This window comes from Microplitis demolitor, chromosome 10, assembly GCF_026212275.2.
Source record: "Microplitis demolitor isolate Queensland-Clemson2020A chromosome 10, iyMicDemo2.1a, whole genome shotgun sequence".
NCBI classification, from domain to species: Eukaryota; Metazoa; Arthropoda; class Insecta; order Hymenoptera; family Braconidae; genus Microplitis; species Microplitis demolitor.
The window spans coordinates 14,708,610-14,729,163 of NC_068554.1; the positions used below are offsets into that span (position 1 = coordinate 14,708,610).

The 20,554-nt window shown below is 30.8% G+C and overlaps 2 protein-coding genes across 8 annotated transcripts in view; one reads left to right on the forward strand and one right to left on the reverse strand.

Moving 5' to 3' along the window:
- Positions 1-20,554, reverse strand: part of LOC103569158 (uncharacterized) — a 137,977-nt gene that overhangs the window by 10,642 nt on the left and 106,781 nt on the right. The gene's annotated exons all lie outside the window — the stretch shown is intronic.
- On the forward strand, positions 218-19,727 carry LOC103569165 (venom metalloproteinase BumaMPs1-like). 2 transcript variants are annotated; one of them, XM_053742516.1, is made up of 10 exons: positions 218-322; positions 4,270-4,315; positions 5,066-5,271; positions 5,386-5,478; positions 5,543-5,696; positions 6,545-6,783; positions 15,438-15,598; positions 18,369-18,548; positions 18,620-18,751; positions 19,613-19,727. In XM_053742516.1, the coding sequence occupies exons 1-10, from the start codon at positions 254-256 to the stop codon at positions 19,656-19,658; spliced, it is 1,326 nt and encodes a 441-aa protein (XP_053598491.1). In that variant the 5' UTR covers positions 218-253; the 3' UTR covers positions 19,659-19,727. The 2 variants fall into 2 exon arrangements, with proteins under 2 accessions (XP_053598491.1, XP_053598490.1); XM_053742515.1 differs by lacking the exon at positions 19,613-19,727 and adding an exon at positions 18,827-19,606.

Here is a 20,554-nt window from a genome sequence, read left to right on the forward strand (position 1 = left end):
TAATGTTATTCAACTTAAAAAACTCATTAATTAATGATTAATTAATTCGAAAAATTGAGATCACAAAAACAATGACCTTAACCTGAAAAGTACTGAACTAGTTCTGAATCTAATTAACTCTGTAATTGAAATGATTATTTTTACATTTAATGATAACTGTTAATATAAAAACAATCTTCGTAGTTGATAAAATTACAGTTTTTAGAAAGTAGCCTAAGAGTGTTAGAAGTAGTTAGAATTTCGAAAACCGAAAATGATTAGAAATAATATAATAATAATGATAGTGACATTTTTCAATATGTCACTGGTTATAGCTGCTTCGGTAAGTACGAGAGACGAAAAAATTGTTAAGTTGCAACAAAAAAATGCAATTTTACGAATTTCATGTTCTTATTTTCGAAAGTTGTGAGGTATTCAAATGTAGACCATTAAAATTTTATTGATTTTAAAAGATAATTGTCATTAATACTCAATGAACTTAACCCAGTGAACACATGACCTTAATTTGACGTCATACGTAAGTCATAGAAATGTCACAGCATCCCCTCGCGGTTTTGGAAATACCGAAATAATACCGGAATTGTACGGTATAAATATCGCATAAATATGGTATTACTCGAGTTATTTTGGCCATTTTTTTGCCGTATTATTGCCAAAAATTTACGAAATAAATTCAGAATATTTACGGCAATAAATCAGAAAAAGTACGGTATTTTCACAGCATTAAAACCGTTCTACCCAGAAAAAAATTTATATATAATCGTATAAAATTTTATGTAGTTATATCTAATTTTATATAATTATATATAACCTTATAAAATTATATACAATAACTGTCATGAAAAAAAAAAAAAAAAAAAAAAAAAACCGTCTACTCGTGGACTCGATCCCGAGACCTAATTATTCAAATTCTGATCTGGTAGCCATTATGCCAAATCACTTACTTGAAAGATGTTACTAATTGTATTCAGATGGATACAAACGAACTTTAAAAAATTGAAAACATCAATTTTCACAGATAGTTATATTCACTTACATTTTTTTGTTTGAGTAAGAATTATGTGAACCAATAAAATAAAATAAAAAATATTACATTTTGCACATTTTCGATGATGTTAAATGCAGAAGCGAACAAAAAATAAAATCATATTTTTTACAATTTTCTATTTCATCAGCGTAAATCTGGCAAAATTGCAGAATACTGACAGTATTATTATCACAAAAACAACGATTTCATTATTGTAACATTATCGTATAATAGTTTTTATACAGCATTTTATTGGTAAAAGTTCGGCATTTTTACAGTTTTTTTACAGAATTTTTTTGGTAAAAGTTCGGTATTGTTATAGCTTTGTCGCAGCATTTTTTCAGTAAAAGTTCAGCATTTTTATCGTAATATTACTGTAGTAATCTGGTAACTCTACAGCATAAGTACAGAAAGTATATGGCATAACTACAGGAAAAAAACTGGCCAATATAACCATATTAATACCAAATTATTACGGTAAATTTACGGCATGTGCATGAATGCCGAAAATATACGGCATTTTTACGGCAGTCTCAAAACCGCGAGGGATCTTATCTTGATTTGACGTCAATCTGACTTTCTATATGACGTTAGTATGACGTAAAATCTAATGACACCTTATTGATGTAAACACGACTCTTGTATGAAGTTACAGTTATGACTTATATGCCACGTACGCTTGACGTATATAGTAAAAAGTGATTACTGTATATTATACTAATGTAATTTTAAAGTCATATATTTACATTGGTGGCAAGTCAGTATTAAATGCAATGCAGATGTAATTTTCGAGTCATAGTTTCTTATCATCGATTTATTAAGAGAAAACGTCATGAAATGAATTTTCGAAAGTGAGTAAATAACAACTAAACATCAAACATTTTTGGGTCCAAAATAATCGATAGATTTGATAATAGATCATTCAAACGTTTTAGATTAAGTCATTACATAAGCAAAAAAAATTAACTTTATTCTCTTAAATGATAGACCGAAAATATCATTTAAGGTGACACCGAAATTGTTGCGAAAATTCGAACTCTTTTAATACTAAGATTATACCGTTTAGTATCACAATTCTTTAATCGATGCAATTTTATACGATTTTATGGAATAACAATACTTCGCAAAATTTTGCAAACTTCATGTTACAGTAAAAAAAAACATCTGGAATTCGGTGAACCCTGCAAGCCAGCCCCATAACTTCCCGCTATTTTCGAGCTTAAAAGAATTAAGTTGTATAATAAAGTTTGAAATTTTAGAATCCAAAATAATTAATATATGAGCGTTTTTTTAATATATTTATTCACAATTATGTTAAAAAAAAATCGGTCTATCAGTTGACCCTGCGGGCCAGCCCCAGAACTTCCCACTGTTTTCGAGCTCATTGAGCTCAAAAAAATCGTTGTCAATACACGGACTATTTTCATAGACTATTTAATTCTCTACAAAAGCTTTAATTGTAGAATAATGAACAAAAAAAGTTCTGTTAATTAACGAATGAAAAACAAAAATTTTTTCATCCTAAAAATTTGAATTTTTCTCCTGAAGTTTCAACTCCTATTACTTTTTTTTATATCAACTTTAAATATATGACTTATGAGACCTTTTTTGAAGAGACTTTAATTTCCTACTAGATTGCTAAATTCAAAAATCAGAAAAAAATTTTTTGACATAGTTATTACAAAATCGAATAACCAAATCTTTTTCAATATATATTAAATGGGAAAGGGGGACCCCTCCCCCCGTGTGCCAGCTCAGATTTTGAGATGTAGAGCTGAAATTTTAGGAGAATTATTTTGTTTATCAAAGTAACTTTTGAGATGTATCTAATTAAAATAAAAACTAATTTTTTTTTTCTGTCACAGTCAAGGGAAAATTTTTCATTTTTTTAGCGGGAAATTTAAAAAAAACGTGGTTCGCTAATTATTAAAAGTAAATCGATTATTAAAAATATAACATAAGCATTTGAGGTGAACACTTTAAGATTTTCGAAATTTATAATATATTAATACCCTAGCCAGAAAATTGGATTTTCTGGCGCATGGAATATAGATGCCGAGGCAAAGCCGAGGCTTCTATATTCCATATGTCAGGGTATCCAACATTTTGGCCGTTTTCTTGGTCTCCAATCGAAAGTACGGAAATACGGACAAAGGCGGGAGAGGGGGTGGCCCGCTCTTTTGCAAAACTGAGGCAAAGCCTAAAAAAAAAATCTGAAAAATAGTTGATCCTGCAGGCTATCTCTAGAGCTCAGACACTGCTCTCCACTATTAAAAAAATTTCAATGGCTTACAACTCTCATAACCGTATCAAAATTATATTATTTAATTAAAAAAAAAAATTAAAACTTTAATTAAAAAGGGAAAACGTAGTTGTAATTTCGCTAAGATATATATTTAAAAAAAAATCATTTGCAATCGATATCAATTGGAAGCTGAACAAAATTTCTAAAATAAATTTTAGTAAAATATTCATGTCAATTTTATAAATTGAATTTTTAAATTTTTAGACTAAAATTTATTCAACAAATTCCATTTAACTCTCAATTAATATCAATTGCGTCATTTTCTTAAAATTGTATACATCGGTGAAATTACGACTACGTTCTACTTTTTCCTTTTTAACTAATTTTTTATTTTTAGAATTTAAGTTTTAATTTTTTTTTTAACTAATTAGTACAATTTTTACATGGAGATAACAGTTAAAACCCATAGAAATTTTTTAAAAAGCGGGGGGGACAGTCTGAGAATGCCCTTAATATCACTCAGTAGTATTAACTCTTAAAATTTATAGTAATTATCACGATTTAAAATGATCTGTGTTGGTTATGTTGAGCTGTCAGTATGCTGGCACTGTATACTATACATTTTATAGTGTAAAACTCATGTGTGCGTGTACTGAACAAGCGCGCTTGTGAATATAGTTACACGAATGAGCCAGAAATAAAACGTAGTCTAACAGAGCGCGCTGTAATTCGTGTAAGCCATAAAAGTTGTTTTTTCTGGAGCAAAAATCAGCCAGGAAGCCCGTACTTTCAGGTCGGGGGTCAAGAAAATTTGATTTTTACTCCCCAAATTTAAAAAAAGACAGTACTGATTTTCTTTTACTCAACTTGATTTTAATGATATCAAAATAGAACTAGAGAGACCTATGTAGACGAAAAGACTTCTAGAGATATCAATTATTTTAGCTGGATGCAGATCATCAATAATTTAATAATCAGTAAAAATAAATGTTGACAGGTTGGACCAGAAAATCTATGGCAACGCACTCCAAGGATTCTAAATAGTAAGTCAGCGATGAATACTTTAATCACAACTATTTAATATTATGTATTTTTGATTGAGAACTGGAGTTAGAGTAATCAAATAATTTTTTCTTATCATTGGTTGAACTGTAATATATCATATAGTATTCATTTTCTTTCATTCGATTTGTCGGAATTTCCAGATGCAGTCAAATTTCATCATGCCGGATTCCATTAACTTGAACCTTTCCCTCAACTTTAATTCCCACTACAAGCTACGTTGTCTCCCACCCGATGCTATACATTTGTATGTGTCTGAGTATATTTAAATATAGATCATTCATGTATATTTAAGAGCGCATGCACTGTAGTTTAGTCTTTGAAGGAGAGTAAGAATTTAATAATTCGAAATTCCTAGGGAATTTCCCTTTTTCCGCAGGCTAACGGTCGGAGTTACTGAAATTTGACTGTACATAGAAGAATTTCCACCAGACCTATACCGAAATTTCAATTCATGTTCTGTTTAGAGGGAAGAAAGTTGTTTGTTCCTCTTATAAGAAAATAAATGATAAAAATTAACGCATGCGATATTCTTATCCCAATCAGAGACAGAAATTTAAACTCTCAGAAAGTCATCCCAATGTGCGTGTTTGCTTACCCTTGCCTCCAGCTCGTGTAGGCAATTCAATACGTGGCTTGCTTAGTCCTATTTTCTTCCCTTGTCGTAGAATATTCTATTTAATGTTTGTGCCCATCAGTAATTGTTGAGTATTAATACATTAAATTTGTAGATGATGATTGGGAAAGAGGAACCATTAATTTTCTTTCACGGCGAAAACGCTCATCTATAAATGACGACATCAATTTACAACTGAACGCTTTCGGTAAAAATATTTATTTAAATCTTCAAGAAAAAGAAAATACGCTTTATAGTTCAGCCACACCTGTTCACCAACTCTATTCAAATTCCCTCATGTCACAAACGATTAAAATTAAAGTAAGTCAACTTATAATTTGCTTAAATAATTCTACTGATGATATAGGATTGTATGGAAAAAAGGAACCTATTATTTTCAAATCGAATCAATCTAACTAAATCTTTGTAATTTAGGGGCCAAACATCCAGAGAAAAATATATGAGGATTCCCAAAATCGTGCATCGTTTGTCCTTGATACTCTTCCAAATGGAAGGAGAATCATTCAAGTAAAATAATTATTCTACATATTAACTATACATATTCTCAATTTTTATTCTTTTTATTTTTTAGAATGGGTACATTGGTTCTGAGAATTTGACAATTTCAGCAGATTATTCCTTATTGCTGGAACAATCATCAATCCTATTAAACTCATGGAATACTCCTTCAACTAATACATATATATTTCGGCGTGTTCAACACAATAACTACCCTTTTGCTAACCGTAAGTAATATTTTTAACTCTACATGTAAATAATTAACCACGACTGGTCACTGTCCACCGAACGGCTCAGTCGTTCGGTGGACAAGAAGTCTGAGAAACGGTTGACCCTGCGTGCCAACCCCAAATTTCCCGCTGGTTTCGAAGCTCAGAGAGCGCGAAAATATTATTATTGGAATACTGTCGAGCTCTCCGAGATTAAAAAACGATTGTACTGAAAAAACATACATTTTACTGACAAAAAGTAATTTTTCTCCGACGATATCGTTAGGACCAATCGACCGTTTTGCACGTACTTTGTGGCAATCAAAAGAGCTTATTGATACTTACATTCAATCAAACATAGATACCAATGGAAGCATCGAAGAGCTCGAAAATGTATTGACAACGATTTTTTTGGAGCTCAAAGAGCTCGAAAATAGCGATAAGTTTTCGGGCTGGCCCGCAGGGTCAACTGATAGACTGATTTTCCTATACGAAAACGACTTTGTTTCGATCGATGACAAACACAATTGCATAAATTTATTAATAAATTGCATTAATCTTCTGCGTGAATATGAGCAATATGTGAGTCACAAAGTTTATGGGTTTAATAATCATAACCATGTAATCAGTAATTTTTAAAATTCTTACAACTGTTTTTTTAATGAGTTCATAAAAATAAATTACGTCGAATTTTATAATAGACTCACTCTCTAACTAATCTATAATAAACGTTTTTTACTCAGATACAAATAAATTTTTTTTTTTTTTTTTTCATTGAAATGATGAAATCATACTTGCAAATCAATTCTGTAATCATTTTTCCTTACAAAAATAAAATTCTATGATTTATAAATTACTTCTTTCAGCTATTGAATTGAACTACTACAACTATCGAGTACCATCAAAATACAATAACAATATACAGATACCGAGTACGATTTATTTAGAAATTTTAGTTATAATTGATTATGAACTCTTTACTCGTGTTGGACCGAATCAAATCCTCACATATGTTTTAACATTTTGGAATCAAGTTGATACATTGTATCGAAGCTTAGATCAACCTAAGTACAAACTAAATATCGCTGGAATTGTTTTACCAATGGTAAGTAAATACTTTTTAAATTGACTTTTTAGTGAACTTTAACTTCACATTGTACATTTATTATTACTTCAAAATTTTTATAAATTTTACATTCGAACAACCAATTTCTAACAAAAACAGGCAATTGAATTCGGAAATACTGTCCGATCAATTCTGCATCTAGACCGGCCCGTTTAAAAAAAAATTTACAACAATTCCCAGCGAAATCCTTGCATATAAACATCGACCTTATGAGATAATTATAATCTTCTTGGATTATTATAATATTTTTGGATTCTGCCTCATATTTTACTCCCCAAACAGTAGATTGAACCTTTTTTCGTCCTTACCCGGGAAAAAATCATTTAGATCTTAATTGACATTCAGGAGGTCTGCGGAAATCTGATCTTGTCACAAATAAGATATACGTTAATTCTAGCAGATTTACGGAGATCACGGTAGATTTTATAGTTACCAGGGTTTTTTTGAAGTGATTAACAAAGATTTGTGGAAATTCGCGGAAACTTTCGGAGATCTTAGATGACTTCTTTAGTTTTAAGCGAAATTAATGTTTAGAACTTGTCAATTTGCAATTATCTAAATAGATCTTCATTGATATTATTGTAAGTTAGTCTAGTATAGTATAGTATATTATATAGACGTGTATTATTTTGCTGTGCAATTTAATTTTGAATACAACATATATGGTTGGTTTTATCAATCATATTGCGTATCATTTTAAACAAAAAATTCAGTGATCATTTGAGATAAATAATTTCGAATTATTTCAATAATTGTAATTTGTATTTTGTGATTGTTTCAATCATTTGGATTTGAGGTTGGTTCACTCATATTTGTGATAAATAGACAGTGCTGCTTTCGTTTAGACATCATTGAAATCTCTTTGGCTGTTTTATCATAATGTCTTGTATTTTGTGTTTTGGAGAGATAGATGACATTACCTTCGGTGTCAAATGATTGTAAATATAAACACGTTTCATGTATCATGCGCGAAAACTAAATATAGTTTCGCAACGGCTAATGAAGCTGCTGCTTCCATAAAACGAGAATGTCCAGTCTGCGCTGAGAATAATGTCACGGACGTCTTGCTATCTTTACAATCATAGTTGACTAAATTATCAAAACTAGACATACTAGATGGACTCGAAGCTTTGGTTGCATCTATAAATGGGAAGGTTGATAACCTGTGTAAACAACAAGTAAAATTAGCTTATAAATTTGATGACCTGGAGTCTAGAGTAAAACAATTGGAATCTGAAGGCAGTAATTGTTCGCAGGAAATTAAAAATATCTCTGATATAGTACTGAAAACAACAGGAGTGTTGAATAATTGTAATATTGAGTTGTGTGCACTACAACTTGAGTCAAATGCCCTGGCTGAAGAAATTACAATTTCTGAATTATTAAAAACTCAGAATGAGGATATTAAAATTGTTGCAGATAACTTACTCCAATTCTTGGGTGTTTCTTTTACTAAAAATAATGTAAGATTTGTAAAAAGGCTAGGCAAACCAAAAAATATTTCTCAACAGAATTTAGGTAAACGACAACGTGATATTTTAATAAAATTTGATTCAAAGAATATAGTAAATGATATAATCTTGAAATCTAAACATACGAGTATACCGGGCAATGTTCTAATCAAAATGTCACATTTATCTGATGATCCTGTTCGTATACATCGTAGACATCCATCGGCGCTTTACAAATTAAAAAAGCAGATTCTAACTGAGTACAAGAAGTTCCCTTCAAAAAATGTGTGGATCGCTGCTTCATTTGTTTTGCTAGATTTTCTGCTGATAAGGCACCTTCAAAACTACTTCCATCAAATGGGATGGAGATTCTTCGTCAACATCTGCTATAACATAATCTAATGTTCATTGACTCAAAGCCTCATTTACCTATCTCATTGAATTCCCTGCCTTAAATAAATTAAGAATCTGTCATCTAAATGCTCAATCAATTACACCTCATATTGATGAATTTCGAGATTTCTTCAATGATAACTATTATGATATTATTGCTGTATCTGAAACATGGTTGACTACTAGCATAGTCGATGCTCAGACCTGCTTACCGATCTATCATCTACACAAAAATGATCGGGTTTCGTCATGGAGGTGGAGTAGCGGTCTATGTTCGAGATACATTAACTTCGCGTACTGTCTCATTCTCATCAAATCTTACCTCAGGGTATCCTGAATACTTGATAATTGAAATATGGTCTACAGCTAATAATAAAATATTATTCTCAACTATATATAGACCGCCAAATACATCAATGTTAGATAACTTTGAACAAGAATTCGATGATTTATTCCCTTTATATAAAAATATAGTAATAATTGGAGATCTTTATATTAATCTAATATAGCACTATTATAAATGTTTTTATCTGATTGATTTTTGTAATTTCCATAATCTACACTTGGTTAACTTTACTCCTACACATTACACTGCTTCATCCCACACTTGGATAGATCACTGCATAGTTAATGACTTTTCAAATGTTATGGCATCAAATCAATCAACTGAACCTTTTCTATCTGGTCATTACGTGATTTCAATTATACTTGACTATAACGTCCCAAAACAATCAGCGAAAATAATTAAATACAGAAACTGGAGTCTGATTAACCAAGAATCAATCGCTGATTTGCTTTACGAAGCTGAATTGCCGAATATTGATAATAGGTGCCCTATAGACGATTCAGTCAGCTGTCTCAATGTAAGCATTTATAATGTTGTTAACTCTGTTGCTCCTGAACGTCTAATAAAGGCTTTTCGACCACCAGTCCCGTGGATTACAGATGATATACGAATCATTCAACGTAGAAGAAATAAACTGTATAGAATTTTCAGAAGAACGGGATATGCATATGTTGAATACTGCAATGTTAGACCGCTGGTAAAACAAAAAATTACAGCTGCTAAACTTGAGTTTTTTCAATCAAGATTTACCTATGTTTGTAAACCTAAAATTATCTGGGACGACTTTAGAAGGCTGGGACTCCTTAAATCAACATCGTCAACTTATCCACGTGATCTTGATATTAATGGATTAAATAATTACTTTGTCGCGGTGGGTGATATTAGTAATGATGATCAGCAGTTAACGTTAGCCTGTATTACTCCATATAGAATAAGTCAGTTCAACTTTGCTCATATCATACCTGATGATGTTAAAAAAGAATCTATGAGTGCGGTTGGTCCAGACGGGCTTTCAATTCGGTATTATAAATACTTAATACAATTCTACCCCAAACAAATAGTGGACTTATTTAACACTAGCCTAATACTTTGTGAGTTTTCTCATCAATGGAAAGACTCACTAATAATACCTAAACCTAAAATCAAAGATCCACAAATGTTTGGGGATTATAGACCAATATCAATACTATGTCCACTATCAAAGGTCTTAGAGAGGTGCGTCTATGATCAGGTTGTAGAATATTTAGTGGGTAGTAACCTACTAGATCGTTATCAAACAGGATTTATGAAGGGAATGAGTACTCAGACAGCTTTACTACGCTTCTGTGATGATATTCGATTTGGTATAGATAACCGCTCAGTTACAATTGCTGTATCATTTGATTTTACAAAAGCATTTGATAGTGCCAATCATTTGTTACTATTGAAGAAGCTTCGGGCCTACAACTTTTCTGAAGATACTCTCAAATAGTTCTATTCCTATTTAACAAACAGACGTCAAGCAGTAAAGTTAGAAAATCTATTATCATCTTGGAAGTACAATCGAAGTGGAGTTCCTCAAGGAAGTGTTCTTGGGCCGTTACTGTATGCTATTTTTGTCTCAGGCTTGGGATCTCTAATCGATTGTAATCACATATTCTATGCTGATGATCTTATTATTTATACAACATGCCCGTTGTTAATCATCAATGAAACAATAGAAAAACTCAACAACATTATCATAAAAATCAATAGCTGGTGTACTGAAAATTATTTGAGACTAAATCCGGAAAAAACGAAAGCTATTATCTTAGGTAGCCCGCAACATGTGAGAGAGCTTGCATGTGTAAATACGCTAAAAATAGTAGTAAATGGGAAGGACATTGAATATTTCAAATCATTAAAATACCTTAGGGTTATCATTGATGATACTGTGTCGTGGCATGAGCAAGCTATTGCTCTTAGTAATCGAGCTATGAGTTGTCTTGCTCGTCTCAAGATAAATAATAAGCTTTTCAATACTACTATGCGGAGAAAGCTCGTGGTTGCTTTAGTCTTCCCTACCTTTGATTACTGTTTTGCTGTATTCTTGAACTTATCCGGTGTACTACAAACAAGATTACAACGGAAATTCAAGGCATGCATCAGATTCATCTTTCAATCACGTCGTTATGATCATATAACTCCATACAGGAAACAACTTGGTTGGCTGACATTACAAAGCAGACGAGAATTTCTAATCTGTTGTATAGCGTATAAAATGATATATCTTAATCATGACTACATTCTGAGAGAAAATTTCCGTGTACTTTTATCTGTTGGTGATCGTGCGATGTGACAAAATGATGTTTTTTATCAACCACTTTGTAGAACAGTATCAAATGAAAAATCATTTCTGTTATCAGCTGTAAGAGTATGGAATCAATTGACGTCGGAAATAGTAGCTATAAATAATTATGCTGAGTTTAGAACAGCCTGTTATACTATGTTCTTTGAAAGAACTACTGACTTATAATAATTAAAACATATGTGTTGTAAATTATGTATATATTATGATCTCTCTTTCATATTGCTTTATATGCTTTTTAGATGAAGTCAATGAACATTATTCGTAAATTATTTCTAACTTTGAAAAATTTTCCTTATAAATTCTATTTAAAATAGTTAAAATAATTATTGATATTATACTATGATTTAATTTAATGCATATTTTACGTATTATGGCCCTTAGGGAGCTGAGCTTCAGGGTCAAATAAAAATTTATTAAATAAATAAATAAATAATAGATAAGTTCTTAAAAGATTGCTGAGATCAATAAAGATCGTTTAAGATCACCATACGACTAAAATCATTGACGATCTGCTAAAATCATCAGGAACGTTTTGAAATCTATCACAAATTTTAAATTCACGTAGATCGTCAATAAGTTTAGTCTTATAGTGATCTCTAAAGATCTCTCAATTCTACAGCAGTAGATCTATCTAGATCTGTAGTAGTATATCTCTCTAGATCTGCAGTAGTAGATGTATCTAGATCTATAGTGGTGGATCTGTCTGGAACTACAGTAGTCGATCTATCTATATGAAGATGGGCCGGAAATCCGCCTTTTTTAAAATTTTTTTTAATACCGAAGATATTGTTCGTTATGCTATAAAAAAATCTCAGCGAAGGGCAAAATTTTTAAGTTGATGTCCCAGGCTCCTCAAAGTAAGCGAAGGTTAAAAATGATCACAAATTCTTTTTTTGATTTTTTGTGATCGAAAATTTAATTCTCGACACAAAAGGTACTTACACCGATTCATGTAAGATTGATAATTCCTGAGATAGTTGCAGTTTCATAAAAAAAAAATTGATTTTTTTTATTAATGTATTTGTTATGGGTTTAAAATGATTGATTAATTTTTATTTCGTAGGAAAAGCTATGTTCTACAGAAAAAGGTTCTCACATAAAATTATGAATGGCCAATAATTTCTGAGAAAATTGCTTATAATTTCTGAGAAAATTGCAGTTTAAATGTGAAAGTCGCTATCCATAACATTATTTTATATGCTTGAAAAATTTTCTATGAATATTTTTAATTACAGGAAGGTTAATTTTCCACAAAACAGGTTTTGATATCAACCTATGTAAAGTGAATTTTCTGGGACTGTCGCGAATCACTCAATAATTACTTTGAACATTGTAAATATTTATTTACTGGGAAAAAAATTTCACTAATTTTTGTTCTGTAATTCTCTATAAAAACACTTTCTTTAGTCGATGTAATACCTACATTTTCATACCTTCACATTTTAAAACAGTTAACGTTTTCTTAAAACTATTTGATTTGCAACAAAAATTACTAATTTCTTTTATACTAAAAATTACACTGCGGTAATTGTGAGTGCTATTTTTTAGCGAGTGTATTTTTCCGAGTTATTTTTTTTTATAATTCGTCTTATATTTCTACTTTTATAGATAGTTAGTCAAGTTCGTAACATTTTAGCTCGGACGCTAATGCAGGGTTCTACAAAGAGAACCTTTAATGTTTGTCTTACCCTAATTAAAAAAAAAACAATTCGAAACAATTTGCAATACTAAAAGCCCATAAGAAGGGCAGTTCAAAAATATTCGAAGAATTCAAAAGCATTCAAAAGTATTAAACAATTTTTCTTTCTAATCATTTCAAACCGTTTCTTTTAATAAGAGAAGTAATATAATTTCGACTAATCAAATAAAAAAACTGCAACGTTTGATCACAAACAGCAATAGAATGTGTTAACTCTGTACACGGAGAGAAAATTATAGTAACAGTTACAATATATTATGGTAATGGTTCCCATACTGCATGGTAACCGGTTTTTTTAAAATGTTGATTATAGGAACGGCACCCATATATATTATAGTAACCATTCCTATAATTACGGGTATAATTCCCACATGGTATCGGAATAGTTCCTATGGAATTATGGTAATCGTTACTATGTACCTATGGTAATGGTTACTATAATATTATGGTAATCGTTACCATAATATTATGGGAATGGTTACCATAATATTATGGTAATGGTTACTATAATATTATGGGAATGGTAACCATAATATTATGGGAATGGTTACCATACTATTATGGTAATGGTTACTATAATATTATGGGAATAGTTACCATAATATTATGGGAATGATTACCATAATATTATGGGAATGGTTACCATAATATTATGGGAATGGTTACCATAATATTTAGAAATTATAATAATTTTTTTTTCTATAGAATTTTGCAGTGCAAATTATTATGAAGTTATTTATTATTATTATTATTTACAAATTAATTTTTATCTGACCAAAAATAATATTTTGTTGTAATATAGTTTCACAAAAAGATTAAGTATACAAAAAAAACGCTTATTACAAAAAAAAATTATTATAATTTCTAAATATTATGGTAACTATTACTATAATATTATGGTCACCATTCCCATAATATTATGGTAACTATGAGTATAATATTATGGTAACCATTACCATATACGGTTAGGAACCGTTACAATGTGGTTATAGGATTGGTTCCTATTTGCTTATGGGAACCGTTCCTATAAGTATGGTAATCATTACCATGATTCTTTCACATGCGATATGGGAACTGTTACCATAATGATAGGAATTGTTACCATATTTATGGAAACCTTCCCAGAAAGTATGGGTCTATATCCCACAATCCCAAGTAATCATTACCATAACGGTATGGGATGATATTTCATAAACGTACTAGGAACAGTTACTATAATTTTTTCTCCGTGTAGAGTGAGTTGTAAGAAATAAAAAAAAACACAATTCGAATTATCCTACAACAATTTGTTCCTCTTATTTCTTTCTACCTGAATTACTGCCATGCTTTCTAGGATCTCAGAACGTGAAGATCTGATGAAAGCGTGACTTTGGGAAATCGGGATGAAAACAATGACATCCCAATTTTGACAATTTTTAATTATCTTAACGGAAAGTTAAAAAAGGATCAAAATTTTTTCTCTAGCCAATATTTATAAGAAGAAATGTAATTATTATTGAGAAAAATTGCAATAATCTTAGAAATCTTCAATCTAGACTAGCTTGACATTAGAAAATTTTTTGTCGAATATTAACTTTCCTGCAATTTGAAATATTTATGGAATATTTTCTATCCATAAGAAATAATGTTTGGAAAAAAATAACGACTTTCGCATTAAAACTGCAATTATCTCAGTAACTACTGATCGTCCATTATTTTATGTGAACCTTTTTGTAGGCCATAATATCTTCTTCAAAAACAAAATTAATCAATCATTTTAGACATATAGCAAGTATAGTTAGAAAGAAAAATAAAATTATTTTTATCAAAACTGCAAGTATCTCAGCAATTATCAATCATACATGAAATGGTATAAAGGCCTGGGTCCTGTGCTTTTGTGCAATTAAATTTCCGATCAAAGTAAGTTGAAAAAAAATCCTTTGATCATTTAAAACTTTAACTCCCTTTGAGGAGCCTAACATATTATCTCAAAGATATTGCCCTCCACTCAGATTGTTTTCATAACACATTGAACAACATTTACAGTGTTAGAAGAAAAATTTAAAAAAAGCGGATTTTCGGGCTACCCTAATCCATATCTCCAGTAGTAGATTTACTAAGATCTATAGTAGTAGATCAACACAAATCTAAATTGTTTTGTCTCTAGCAAAGTTTTTTTCTGTGATTATTTAGATTTTAGAAACTTTATCGATTGTTTATTTGCAAAAAAATAATAATTTGTATTTTAATTATTTCATGTATTCATAATTTGAATTATCAATGTATAAATTTCTTCATAAAAGACGCTTCTTATAATTATTTTAGTGACAAATACAAATTACTTCATTCGATTGTAAAAATTTATCAATTGATTTCAAATGCATGCACTAAATACATTTTGTTATAATTGATTATTTGTTTTCCATAACATTTTAGGATCCTGTAGTTCTTGAGTATTTCTCTAAAGATTCGAATGGCAGATGGTATTCCGAAAGCATCAGCTATCATACGCTTGTGACTGAAAATGGCAAATGGTTATTCAAATCCCAAGAACTTCTGCCCCTAGAAAGTTACGATATTGCAGTAACTATGACTCCGTAAGTATATTGTAGTCGAGTAGTTTTTATCACTCTAATCATTTTTATTTTATGACGTATCTCAGAAGCTATAGAGCTCACGTAAATATATGACTAAATTCTGTTGTAGATCATAAAATTTCTAATTTAATCTATGCTGAACGTATTCATCTCATATTTCATAGATATTGATTACTATATTGTGTGGCAAGAGATTTACTCGACTGGAAATTTTAGTTAGGAAGTGATTAGGCTCGAATAAGGCATGCCAAATTCCAGTTTTGCGCCGAATGAGGCAATCAAATTAGGTCAAGATCCCAAACGAAATTCTCAATCTATGGTCATGTATGGCTATAATGATCATATACTTTTGTTGAATAGAATTTAAAAAAAAATACTTTTTTTTATTGTTAAAAATTATTTTTGCAGGGAAATTATCATCCGATGTGCTAATTTAATGTTATCTTAATTTCCTATCGAATTAGAAATTTTAAATTCACAAAAAATCGCGAAACTCATCAATGACCGCTATCGTGGGATTCAAACTCGGGACCTACGCACGAAAGACCGATGCTTTAACTACTATGCTACTGTACCGATTGTGGCTCCGAAGTTTAGTTATACTATTTAAATATTAATCGGTACCAGCCAGGAATTCGGGATATACCTTACTTAGGAAATGACAAAGATTATCCTGATTACAGCTGAATTTGGCTTACCTAGCTTTGACAAGCTTTGGTCATCCTTATTGCGTTTTAGTCGAAAATTCCAAAGATACACTGAACTTACGCCCAACTGAAGACTCCTAATAACAATCAAGTTTGGAAAAGTGTTGGTGTATCAAGTTTCGACTTTTCTCTTCAGGACCGGACAAATTAGGCTTTACGTATTTCGGCATGCTGCATTGAAATTCCAGTCGGGAAATATATAGTATAGTTACCAATGCTACCTACCAGTCAATAATTCCAATAGTATGCCGTACTTTGGCAATGCCACCGAGTTTCACGATCACAATCGAATCTGGAATTTTTCGGCATGTCAATGTTCGTTTTGCCTCTTGAAGATCTGATGAGACAAGAATTAGTCATGCCTTAGTTAGGCAAGCCTAGTTCGAGCCAAACTGATTTTTCGGCAAGCCACCGAAATTTCTAGTCGGGTAACAAAACGTTCTCAGGCTAAGGTGAAATTGGCTGACATCGCCCGCAGTCTAAAATGTTGTTTTATCCTGTGTTATACGTTATACTTTTCATAATTACATGCATTAGAACTTAACGTTTCATGGTCAGCATCTTGGGCGAAACAAGACAATTTAAAACCAATTGCGTAATCAACTATTAGCGTAAACGTAAACTGTGGTTTGAAATTTATAATGTAACAGAAACTATTAATATTGTTTATTATTTACTATCATTTTTGAAAATTTTAATTACAAAATTCGAATTTACATTTACATAAATTACATCAATGGTCTGAAATCGATATTAAATAACTGGCAAGTACAGTAGGATCTCATTATACGACTGTTAGTTTCTTTCTCAAATTATCGAGATACCTGGTTTACAGGAAAGATAAAATGAAAGTCTTATAACGAGGTCTAGCTGTATCAGAGTTGGAATTTCGAATGTCTTCAATCAGCGGGCAGAAATATTATTTGTTTCTTTTCAAGGGGCGAAGCATGTATGTTTCTGTCCACTGATTGAAGGCATTCGTAATTAACATGTTTGCTACTATTTTTTGGCCATACCTGCACCGAAAGTTCGGATTCTTGCCCTCTTTAGAGTGAAGAAAGTGTTGCTGTCTTTTCATGAGAAAACAGATGATAAAAATTAACACATTTGCCATTCATCCCACAAACAGAGGCTAAAATTTAAACTTTAAGGTGTAGATCTGGTGAAAAATAGTATACACAGAAAAGAGAAACGTAGAAATTTGCTTATGTTAACTGGCTGTAGAGCTAAAATTTTAAGTTTTAATTCTCGTATCATGAAAAATCTTTTTTTTAATAGATTTAAGATCTTGTGAAATAATCGACTTATTTAGACATTGAAAGAATCCATCAGATTCTGACCGCCAACTAAATAATTGCAACTTACTTGTTATCGAAAGAAAGCGAAATAGTATATTACACACCAAAGGGAGAAAAGCGGGACTTTCCAATCCACGTGTGTATTTGCCCACCCGAGCAAAAGGCGAGGGTGGCAAACCCGCGGATTTGGCGGTTCTATCTTCCTCCGTAGTTCGTATTCAATTCGCCACCAGATCTGCACCTGAAAATTTAAATTTTTGCTCTTGTTTGCGGGAAGAATGGCGCATACGCTAATTTTTGTCATTTTTTTTTCTCATAAAAGAAATGGATGACTTCCTTCCCCCTGAACAGGGCAGAAATTTAAACTTTCATTGCAGGTTTTGTGAAAAGATATTTCTTCTAAATTATATTATTTTGATAATTTCGAAGTCCCTTTCCTTTGTAATCAAATATTTATTGAACTCTAAATTTCGACTAACATAGTTATTATTTTAAGAACTATTGAAATTTGCCGATCGATCTAATTGACATTGAAAGTTGATCAGTCCGCACATCCACACATGCTCTTAGAAATTCTTTAACAAATGAAAATTGATGACTCTTGTGATTCGAAATATTAACAATTTTTAAGTAAAACACAACTGAAATTTATACAATAATATTTTTTTTATAGCAGCAAAGATGAAAATTTTATTAAATTTAATAAAACTCTACAAATATGAAAAAAATAAAAGATTATTTTATTCTGTTGAAAAAAAATTTTAGACGACAAGAAGAACCTATTGCAGTTTCTCCGAATGAGTATAGAGCTACTGTTGGAATTTCGGCATTGAATGGAGCATGCTTAATCGATCATCGTTATGGTCAAACACATAGTGTTGCTATTATCTTGGATGATGGAAATTTCAGTGGTGTCCAAACAGCTGCCCATGAAATTGGCCATTTGTAATTTATTTTCAAATATTTATCTAACAATAATTATTTGAATGCCTTAATTTTTTATTTTCGTTTTTAAGACTCGGATCAAGACATGACAAATATCCTTGTCCCGAGAGTGATGGTTACATAATGGCACCATCTTATAGTTCAACGGAAAATCGTTTCAAGTGGTCAAGATGTACTTTAAGAGATTTCGCATACTTTTTAAGGTAAATAAGTACATAAATGATTATTTAATAAATAGAAACCATATCGCAGTCTAAAAAACTGAGTGCTCGCTATAGCTGGTTTAACAATTGGCAGTCAGAACCTGGACTCATCATTGAAATTGACTGAAAGGCATTGCGTCGTTGAAACTAATGATTTCATACTCGCCTCGAATTTTAAGGCCTGAATCATCTTGGATCCTAACTCCGAGCTCTCAGTTATCCTACTTCCAGCGTCTCCGCATTATAATAGAGTCAAAATAAATATTTTTTATTATTGTACGAATGATAGTGGCCTTAACGATCGAAACGAATTTTTCTACTGTAGCGGTCCATTGAAAAAGTCCAGGATTTTAGTTATTCCGATTATAACATCCTTCCACAATATCTGCAAGGAGGCATGTAAATTTGCTCACATATTTTTTAAACAAAGGCGGCTATAATTACGTTGACTGTTTGAGATGATTAAAATTTGGATTAATCTTTACCTGATTCCATAAAACTCTTAGGGCGTTTGATGTCAGTACCTTATTTTTAACAGTGAACGAGATCATTAGTTTCTCATCAGTATTGTCTCATAGCATTTATTAGTGTTTTTCTATAAATGCTTTCTTTATAAAAATGGATAAAAAGAAGAAAAAAAAATTACTTTCGTCAGAAGTAGATGAATCGATTTGTCAAAAATTTTGACATTCTATTTTCTCCTAAGCGGCAAAATGGATCAGTTTGTCGCTTTTCTACCATATTCCGTAAATCTTCTATTCGTCATTTATTTATTTTTTTGTTATAATTTTCTTAGACAGCAATATATAGTTAAGTTATAGAATGATCTATAGACATCGATTAATTGCAAAAATTTTTCAGGACCAATCCACAATGTCTTTACAATAGGCCACGAACTCTACCATGAAGAATCAAAATTAAATATTTATGAATAAATGTCAATACGTATCAATAAAATTTGTTATTTTAAGACTTATTACTTATAAACATTGTTTTTTTTTTTAAATAAAAACAACTATAATGGTTGGTGAATTGCGCCATAAAGATTATTGTCGACTTTTTTATATCCATACCTATATACCCCCATCAACATACTCGGAAAAGTGGAATGCGTAGAAATTTTTATTGTCGCGTGTAATAAATGGTGTCACAGTCGTCGACTGTATTCAAATGTTACTTTTATCCGGATCCTCTTTTTAACTAGAAGAGTTTTTGAAGTCAGACATTTTTTTATTTTTATTCTACGCTCTGTTGTTATCATGCCATCTTATATATACATATATAAATATTCTTTTTTATCTTCATTCTATCTATTTTATATATATTTGTTTTTTTTTTTTTTTTTTTTTTTCTGACAATATTTAGATTAATCGGTAGAGATTTTTTATTACATTTTGTCGTTATTAATATTTGTTATTTATATTAATAATGCCAAATGACACGTGGGTGGTTTTAAGGGTAGATTTGATGGTATTAGAGAGGGTAGTGAGTTCTAGTAGTACAGAGGGTGAGTTTTTAAGCCAAATACAAATTACTACTCATTTTTATGCCACTTTAATATTGCTTCGCGTCATTAAATATCTTCAAATTCATTTTGTTGTGTCATCTTAAAGAATAATGACTAATTTTTGTAATATTTTATATTTAAATTATTCAATATTCCTAATAATAACTATTTGAATTTCTACGATCTTTTATAACCCAGGTTGGAATTAAATTTCTCCTAAAATTCTATTAGGTGTTAACTTTTCTGTATTAAAAAACCACATATGATAGAAATATACTCAGAGTATTAGACCATAT

What these genes read in the sequence shown, in the direction of transcription:
- LOC103569165 (XM_053742515.1), top strand. Translation starts at nt 254, where the DNA reads ATGATTAGAAATAATATAATAATAATGATAGTGACATTTTTCAATATG. An exon ending in CACAAACGATTAAAATTAAA is followed by an intron (nt 5,272 to 5,385) that starts GTAAGTCAACTT and finishes TTTGTAATTTAG; the next exon opens with GGGCCAAACATCCAGAGAAA. An exon ending in CTGGAATTGTTTTACCAATG is followed by an intron (nt 6,784 to 15,437) that starts GTAAGTAAATAC and finishes ATAACATTTTAG; the next exon opens with GATCCTGTAGTTCTTGAGTA.